This window comes from Ambystoma mexicanum, chromosome 6q, assembly GCF_040938575.1.
Source record: "Ambystoma mexicanum isolate Mex_15411 chromosome 6q, UKY_AmexF1_1, whole genome shotgun sequence".
In the NCBI taxonomy this organism is placed as follows: Eukaryota; Metazoa; Chordata; class Amphibia; order Caudata; family Ambystomatidae; genus Ambystoma; species Ambystoma mexicanum.
In genome coordinates, this window is record NC_090937.1 from 1,128,976,933 (window position 1) to 1,128,986,162 (window position 9,230).

General features: G+C 45.7%; 1 protein-coding gene across 1 annotated transcript; it reads right to left on the minus strand.

The window, feature by feature from the left end:
- Positions 1–7,330: 7,330 nt before the first annotated feature.
- On the minus strand, positions 7,331–7,666 carry LOC138515313 (uncharacterized). Its single transcript, XM_069630214.1, has one exon. It carries the CDS (start codon positions 7,664–7,666, stop codon positions 7,331–7,333), a length of 336 nt encoding a protein of 111 aa, XP_069486315.1.
- Positions 7,667–9,230: the final 1,564 nt, after the last annotated feature.

The window sequence follows — 9,230 nt, forward strand, 5'->3', positions numbered from 1 at the left end:
GTTTTCATAGGGATACATTTTACAAAAATCACCATTTCGTACTTCTGTTTAAGCATTATACAGAAGTAACTTTTTATTATTTCAATTATTACTCATAAGCAAGGTCTGTCAATTACCAAGCACTATTAGCTCAACATAAATTCCAAATCAAGCACAATATGTACAAAAAAGAACCAATAAATATCCATGTTCATGTACACAGTATTTCATACAATGCAAAAGACAGTTATATACACACATTAGAAAAAAACATTTGAAAAAACTTTTTCTCAGAATAGTCAACACTATATAAATTTTGAAGTTGATAGGCCCCCACTCAGAGGTTGAAACCATATGTCTCTGGATTATAAATTTTCAGTTCCATTGGGGGCATTTTCAATTGGTTAGCTAAACTTAAGGTCTACTAGCTAAACTCGGGGTCTACGTGTGACACCAGGATAAATCTAGAAGGTGTCATACTCGCACACGAATAAAACAGAAAGTGCGAGTAAACTACGTTTTGGCGGAGTGGGTCATTTCGCCTTCCTCAGGACCAGTAGAAGTCGTGACCCCTGAGGTGCAGAAAAAATAAACAAGGAGAAAAAGACAAGAAACATAGTCTCACTAGGAACCACAGGATCACAATCAAAATACCTCAAAAAAATGTTTCCCGTGACTTTTAGGGCATGCAACTACAAGGTCCACAATGCATTGGGCTCATAAGTCTGTGAAAGCAGAGTGATGTGCATGAAACCAATCCTGCTATAAAGGGAGCATGTGGGGCATATTCACCTCTTGTGCAAAAAACAAAGAAGCATTATTTTAAAAGAACTGGATAAAAACCAATGTAAAACCATTAGTAATGTGTCATGAAGCAGACATATGTATAAAACTTTCAGAGAGCATAGCCACTAGACCATGGAGCGAGGTTAATCAAAAACCAAAAGTTACAGTTAAAAAGTAGTGCAGTGCAATCCAGTTTTGAAATATAAGCACCTTGTATGTCTCTGCACTAATGAGAAAAAGTGCACCAAAAAGTGTAAAACACCAAATGTGCGCACTCACGTGTCTGGGGCTCAAGCTCAGATTCGTTCCTTCACGTTTACAAACTGACGTTACTGTTTCAAAGGTGAAGTCAAGATATGAAATTAGTGTAGGCGAACCGGCATTAGCATAGTAATCCAGAGGTTGTAAACAAAATACATATTGGCAACAACCAGTCTCTAACTCTACCTTTAAATGGGAGAAGCTGTGCAGTAGTCACTTGGCGTCTCTCTATAGATGCAGGGCACTAGGATGTTATTCGGGAAGCCTTGCACAATTAAAAAATGTGCCCGGCATGGACTGGAGCCTCCCGCTCCATTATGTTTGAAATCTACAACAGAATGGCATGGTCAAAAGTTGCCGCTTGTCCACATAAAATAAAGGGCAATGCGGAGGCTGAAGCAAGGCTGCCTAGATTTGTTACCTTTGTGCTGAAACCGTGATGTGCAGGTTGTGCCTCTCTCTCTCAGAGCTAGAAACGAGTGTGTCAGAGAGTCTTGCAGGCATGACCATAGTACACCTAACTAGCATGCGAGCCTCGGCAGGGACCTCGCCTTGCAACAGCGCCACAGGAGCTGTGTGGTAAGAAGTGGAATAGCAACCAAATGCTTCTAAAAACGAAAGAGGCACAAATACACAGTGATATTCATTAGTCTGCAATCCCTCGTTTTCATGCACCAACAATTGAATCACATGGGCTGAAAGGAGAAACAAAATAGAGTCAGCTGTGTGCAGAAGCACATCATCTAGATGTAAAGGGTGGCAGAAATATCCTGCAGATGCACCTCAGTGTAAATCCCCACAAAAGGATACACATATCTCCACTCATGCCTACTGCAGACGATACCTTAAGGCATGTGTTATTAAAGGCGTTGCTATGCCCACCTAAAAGTAGACTCCTCATTTAAACCTTTAGTTTTATTCATGGAGTCAAGCCTATAAATCCATCTCGCCTCCTTGTACAGTAAGGTTTTTTGTGTGTTCATGCTGTTTTTCACAACATCAATCACCCACCATTTGAGGTCATCTGGAGAGTGTTGCAATTCCAAAAAGTGTGATACCATTGGGGCTGCATGGTTACGACATCTAATTCTCGAACGGTGTTCACCGATCCTTATGGAGATGGCACGAGTGGTCTGGCCTACATACCTCAAGCCACAAGGGCATTCAATGCAATAAATCACATTGCATGATTTGCAATTGGACATGAATCTAATGTCCCATTGTTTTGTACCAATCTGGAATTTTAAGGTTTTACTCGTAAATTTGCACGCCCTGCAATTCCCGCAGGGAAAGTGTCCCACAATGGGACGTAAAACTCGTTGACTGATGTTAGTTCTGTGATCAGATTTTGCATGCACCAATTGATCTCGAAAGTTCTTTGATCTTTTAAAGGCGAACAGAGGCTTTCCTAGATTGGGTAAACAGGTAGAAATCATAGGCCAATATTTCATTAGGGCCTTTTTCACTGCAAAGGATTCAGTGCTGTAAGTAGTGACACAGGCAACCCTCTCTTGTGTAGGGGTTTGAATTTTGGGTGTCAATAGGCTCTCTCTTGTTGTGAACCTCGCCCTTTTAAGGGCTTTCTTTACTATTTTTTTAGGATATCCGCGTTCTCTTAAGTCTCCAGCTAGTTGGTCTGCATGTTTATAATAATCTGAGACTGTAGTACAGTTCCGTCGGAGTCTAAGGAACTGGCTGTATGGCAAATTTTCTTTCAGTGCCCTCGGATGAAAACTGGAGAAATGTAAAGTGGTGTTGCGATCTGTAGTTTTTTTATAGAGAGAGCAAGATAGATAACCCATATTGGCAGTAATTTTTAGGTCCAGAAAATTGATTGTATGGTGGTCATACTCCATGGTGAAAGTAATAGTATCATGTAGTCCGTTGAGATATGTTAAGAACTGCCCAAGTAGTTCTTTGTTCCCTTCCCAGATGAAAATAATATCATCTATATATCTGTACCATTTGGAAATGTGTGAAATAAAGGGATTGTTGTCACTTAGTACAAATCTGTCTTCAAAGTTAGCCATAAACAATATCGCCAAACTCGGGGCAAATGCTGCACCCATCGCCGTACCTCCAATTTGGAGGTAGAACTGGTCTGCATACTTGAAGAAATTTTTCTGTAAGGCAATGGCCATAAGTTCTACAATGAATGCTGCTGGTACTCTTTGTTGGGTGGCGTTATGGATAAGTTGCTGATGTATAATATCTATTGCTTCTTCCTGTGGTATATTAGTATAAAGTGCCTGGATGTCCATTGTCACTAATAGCTGCTGCTCGTTGTCAAAACTGGTTCCTTCAAAGATGTTAATGGTTGCAGTAGTGTCTTTAAGATATGTTCTAGTCTGCTGACTGATCGGTTGTAAAAATAGATCAACAAATTTGCATAGTGGTTCCAACAGGGAGCCACAACCTGACACAATTGGTCTCCCTGGTGGTCTAGAGGAGTGCTTGTGTATTTTGGGGAGGGCATAGAAAGAGGGGGTCCTTTTTTCCGAATTATTAAGATATTCTAATTCTTCTTGGGATATCCACCCTCTTTCTGCTCCAAGTTGTGTAGCCTCTCGGATGAGCTCCTGAATGTTTGTTGATGGATCCTTACGTAGTGGTTGATAACACTGTCTATCTTCAAGGAGGTCCAAAACCATCCTATTGTATGTTGTCTGGGAGAAGACTACTATTCCCCCTCCCTTGTCCGCTGGTTTTATCACCAGCCTTTGGTCTGCCATTAGTTCTGTCAATGCTTTTCTTTCTTCATTGGAAAGGTTATTCCTGTTGTTTGTTGCTTTACCTTTGAGTCTTTGAAGATCACCCAGAACGCATTTTTCAAATAATACAATTTCATTCGCCACTTGGTTGTCCGTCGGCGTAAAGGTCGAAGGGATCCGAAGACCCGTGTCTTGTATATTTTGTCCTTCATCTTTATCTTGGAAATAGTGTCTCAAACGGAGTTTTCTAAAAAAAGTTTTTATCTCCATTTCTGTAGTAAACCAATCCGTATGGTTCGTCGGGACAAATGAGAGCCCCATGCCCAATATTTTCATCTGGATCGAAGATAACTCAATCCCAGAGAGATTGAAAATGGGGATATTTGATGGTTGCCTTATGTCAACTCCGGGGCAAGTCGATGGCCTATCTGTAGGGTCTATTGCGAGAAGCCCCTCCTCCACTGGCGTTGCCGTCTCCTGCCTGGCCAAGGTTCCCATCCTTGGTTGTAAAGTGTTCCTTGGGATCCGTAAAATTGACCTCTCCCTAAAAAAGGCCTTTGTCCTCTTAGTCTATATATTTGCTGTTGCTGGGGCCGGCCTGCGGTGGTGCGGGAGGTCGAGATTGCATACGTTGGCCTGCGTGGGCCTCAGTGTGTAGCGCGGTAAAGGAAGACAAAACACGCTGGTGGGCTGCATTTACGCGGACAGACGTAGTTCAAGTGGTTCCTTTATTTAACTTCACCGCCCTCATCACGTGACCCCGGTCTCCCGTTGTACATCTGTCATCACATTCCTCCCAAACTTAGAATGTTGAAAACAACATGGGTCTAAACACTTGAACATACTCTCCTCAACTAGCAAGTGGAGGACTGCCTCCTCCCCTTCTGCCGTGTATATTGTGATATAACACAAATGTAATATAACTATATTCTAACCTGTATATATACTGCTAATGACTATGTAACTATATTGCAACCTGTATATATATTGCTAATGACCATGTAACTAAGTAACTGAGCTTTGTACTGTAACAAGTGCCACAATGTCCTCGGGCTGTTGTGCGCTATATAAATACGAATAAAACAAACAAAACAAAACAAACAAAATATAGAGCCTCATTACGACCCAGGCGCTGGAGCACCATGGTCCATGCCAGTCTCCGGCATGGTGGATGGCGGAATTACCGCCCCCATCACAAGGTTGGCGGGGGCGGTAATTCCCCATTCACCATTTGCCCTTCCCCATTCCCATTTTGCCCCATAGGGCATAATGTGGATGGGGAAGGTGCTAATTACGGCACTGTAAATTACGGTTGCCGTAATTAGCTTCAAGGTCCCTTAGCGGGTTGGATTTTAACGCCTGCAAAAAGCAGGCGTTAAAGCCTCCAACCCGCTAAGGGACCTTGTAATCAAGCGCTAATGGTTTAACGGCGCTGACGCTCTTTACGGCACCGTTAAACCATTAGTGCCAGGGTCGTAATGAGGTCCATAGTCTTTTACTGGCGTAATTCCACCTCACCCCTCCTGCAGTATATGCCTTGCAGGACGTATCTGTGGAGATGGGTTGGTTTTGGTCTTTCCCTCAGTTTGTAGCAAGGATGGGCCCTCTCAGTCTCTTCTGCTCTGGGGGAGCTTGGGATGCCAATGTCCAGTAGGGGAAGTTGTTCAATTGCCATTTGGGATGAAGAGTCTTCCGCCGTCTGCTCCACTGCCTCGGGCTGTGAGGGCGGGTCATCGCTTGTCACTTGGTGTCCCAGCTGTTCCTTCCACATTGTTCCTGGAACCTTCCGGAAGTGAGAAACATTCCTGGTCACTACATCAGCTCCTGGGGTAGCTGTTAATCATGCTGTGTTTGGTATCACAAACTGTCCATGGGCGGGACTCGAAGTTCAATGTCATTTTCTATTGGGTCGCCCTGTTCCTAACTAGCACGGTGTCTCCTGGCTGTAGCTCCCTGTCTCGAGCATGGCGTGCCTGGCTCTCTTGCTCGTTTCTCCGGCCTCGACTTTCTTCGATGAGGGGTAAGTCATGATCTGGGGTTACCCAGCTTGCATGCATAGGAGTTCTGCTCTGCTTGGATTGGTACCCAGAACATGAGTGCGGCGGGCCTCACGCCTGTTGATATGTGCAGAGTTTGGCGGTGGGTTCGCAGGAACAGGTAAACAGCTGCAAGCCATGGGTGGTTGTGTTCTTTTGCAATGCGTATGACTTTGTTCAGGGATCCCAGGAAGTGTTCTGCACGCCATTGGCCTGCGGCCAGTAGGGTGTTATTTTCTTGTGCTTGACGCTCAGGTCTTTGAGGAATTGTTATAGCTCTTGGCTGGTAAACAGTGGGTCATTATCGCTCTTCAGTTTGGCGGGAATACCATGTACTGCAAATACTTTCTCGAGTGCTGCGATCACCGATTCTGCATTGGTAGATCTTACATGTTCGATTTCTGGGTAGCTGCTAACAGTGGCGTCGCCAGGAATCAAATTTAGGAGGGCCACAGAGGGGGCCAAAGTCAAAAGTAGGGGGGCACAGACAAATGTAAGGGGAGAACATGGTCACTGCTTGCCTTAGGTAGGGGGGCACAAGTGGGGGCACATGGTTTCACAGGGGTGGCCCTGCACCCCTCCTAGCGATGCCACTGGCTGATAAACTCATCTACCAGGACTAGGAGATATCCTTCTCCAGCGATGGTACAGAAGTCCATGCTTACTGATTCCCATCTCGTGTTGCTTCGTGGGGCGCTGATTATCGGCTGTGGTGCCGCCAGCCTTCTTGATGATTGTCATGCTGCGCAAGCCTCAACTAGGCTCATCACGCGTTACTGCAGGTGCGGCATCCACATTCTGGATTTTAAATAAGATAGTGTTTTTACTATGCCTTGGTGTTCGCTGTGTGCTAGCCTCATCGCCCTCTCCTCTAGCATAGTTGGTAGGATGATTCTGTGTCCTTTTAGCAGCACATCTTTATTTGATATTGTTAGTTCATGGCAGCTCCCGAACAATGCCTGTAGTTTTTCTTGGGCCGCTTGTGTCTGCTGCGCTATCGCTGTAAGGTAGTTCTTTCAGTCTCCTGTCTGGACTGCTTGCATGATTCGTATGAGGCAGGCATCTGTTTTCGTTTCATCGACTATCTCTTGTAGGGTGAGTTATTGTGGTCGTGCACATGCGATACCGTGCCACACGTGCTCCTAAATTTCCGATGCATGTTGTTCTTCGAGCTCTGTGGCAGGGCGCGGATGGCGGGAGAGATAATCTGCCGGATTGTCTGCTCCGGCCCTGTTTTCCACTTCGATGTTGAAGGGTTGTAGCTGCAGCATCCACTTTTCTATCTTTGCCGGGGGATGTGGGCCGAGCCTTTGTAAATGGGGATTAGTAGCTTATGGTCGGTGAAAACTTTGACTGGTTTCCCTAGCAAGTATACCTGAAGTGGCGGCAGCCCCAGAGGATTGCTAGTGCCTCCTTTTCGATGTGCGCATAATTCTGCTCTGTCTTGGTCAGCGCACGACTGGCAAAGGCTATGGGGTGTATGCTGCCATCTCTGTCCACCTGCATGAGGACAGCTCCTAATCCCGCGGGGCTGGCGTCTACCAAGAGTTCAGTTGCTCACTCCATGTTGAAGAATGCAATGGTTGTGGTGCTGGACAGCAAGTCTTTAATTTGTTGAAATGCTTGTTGATGTTGGGTCATCCATTCCCACTTTTTGTCCTTCTTAGTTAGCTCTCGCAGGGGGTTTGCGAGGGTGGTAAGATCAGGAATAAATCTTGCACAGTATGTTGCCATGCCCATGAAGCTCCTCACTTCGGTGACTGAAGTAGGGGCCTTGGTGTTCTTTATGTCGCGCAATTTGGCTGGGTCCGGCGACACTCTGTCAGAGTTGAAGATGTACCCAAAGAAGATGAGCTCCTGTTTGCAGAACTTGCATTTTTCGGCGTTAAACATGAGCCCTGCTTCTTCCAGCTGCTGTAGGACTGCTACAAATCATTCATGGTGTTCACTGGTGTTGGTCCCATAGACAATGATGTCATTGTTTATGTTTGTGGTTCCCTCAAGGTTGTTCAGAACTTTGCGGATCTCATTCTGGAATACCTCGGCTCTTGAGGATATGCCAAAGTTCAAACCTTTGTACCTTCTTAGGCCGAGATGGGAAGAGAATGTCGTTATATATCTCGACTCTTTTGACAGACGCAGCTGGTGGTATCCTGACCTGAGGTCCAATTTGCTGAAAATCTTTGCCTCGGTCAGGTCGACAATCAGCTTGTCGATGGTTGGTGTGACATGCTGCTCTCTTCCAATTGCTACATTAGGTAGCCTCATGTCTATGTAAATTCTTACAGCGTTGGGCTGTCTTGGTTTTTGTGCCAATACCATAGGCGAAACCCATGGGGTTGGCCCTGATGTCTTTTCAATGATACTGGATTTTTCCATCTTCTCTAGCTCCTTTTCAACTGCCTCCCTTATATGAAAGGGGACACGACGATGCCGTACTACTTTCGGCTCTATCGTTGGATTGATATGCAGCTTGATGGTCCTACCCCAGACCTATCCAAAGCCTAGAATACTCGGTGATGCCTTTTGAGAAGGTGGTCTATCTCTGTTGGTTGTATGCTGAATGCGAACTCGATCAGGTGCATTTTCCCTGCTGTTTGACAGCTTAGTAGCGTCTCTAAGCCTGCATCTACAATGTAGATTCTCCATCGGCATGAGATGTTGTCGAAGGACAGGTTCGACTGGAATGATCCTTGTACTGGCAGCAGCTTCTTGCAGCCATATGCAAACTGTTGCACTCTTTTATCTTGAAGTGCTGGCATTGGGCTGAGTTTGTTGAATTCATGTGTGGGTATAACATTGACAGTTGCTCCTGTGTCAATGACCACCCTCGTGGGGTTTCCATCTGATATGATTGTGCAGTAAGGTCGTTTTTTCTGCCTCCTGGCTTTTCCATGCTTTGTTCTGCGTGGTTCTACTGTGGATATCATGTGCACCCAATGTTGTTTCTTGCCTGGCCTTTTCCACCTCTCTTTACTGCATCTGTCCGGTGAGACGCTTACTTCACTTTCTCCTCTTTCGCTGCTGCTGGGTGATCTTTGTAAGCTGTCAACTGCTCTTGCTCTTCCTATTCCCCTTGGTCGGTGGGATGGCTCTTGCTGGGTGAAACTTCTTCGGTGGTTGTGCTGTTGCTGGTCCACTTCCCCCGAGCTAGGGGGGTGTAGGCACATGGGCGCAAAATGGTTTAGGCATTTGCATTTACGGCACGCATGCATGCATGCAGGCCACAGTTCTCCTCGGTTCCATGGGCCGCCGCACCACTTGCACGTGTCGTTCCGCCCTTGTGGGTGGGAGAGTCTTGAGTATTTTGAGCGTTTAGCTTCTTGTTCTCGGGTTGGCTTGCTGCCTTTTTATGGCTGAAATGTCCTCACTCTTCTGGGGGCTGTCCAGTGGTAGGCGTTGGATCGGGGCTTCTATCACTGCTACTTGGTCGTCGCTACGTTCTCGGAGCTGTCCC

What these genes read in the sequence shown, in the direction of transcription:
- LOC138515313 (XM_069630214.1), bottom strand. Translation starts at nt 7,666, where the DNA reads ATGTTTAACGCCGAAAAATGCAAGTTCTGCAAACAGGAGCTCATCTTC.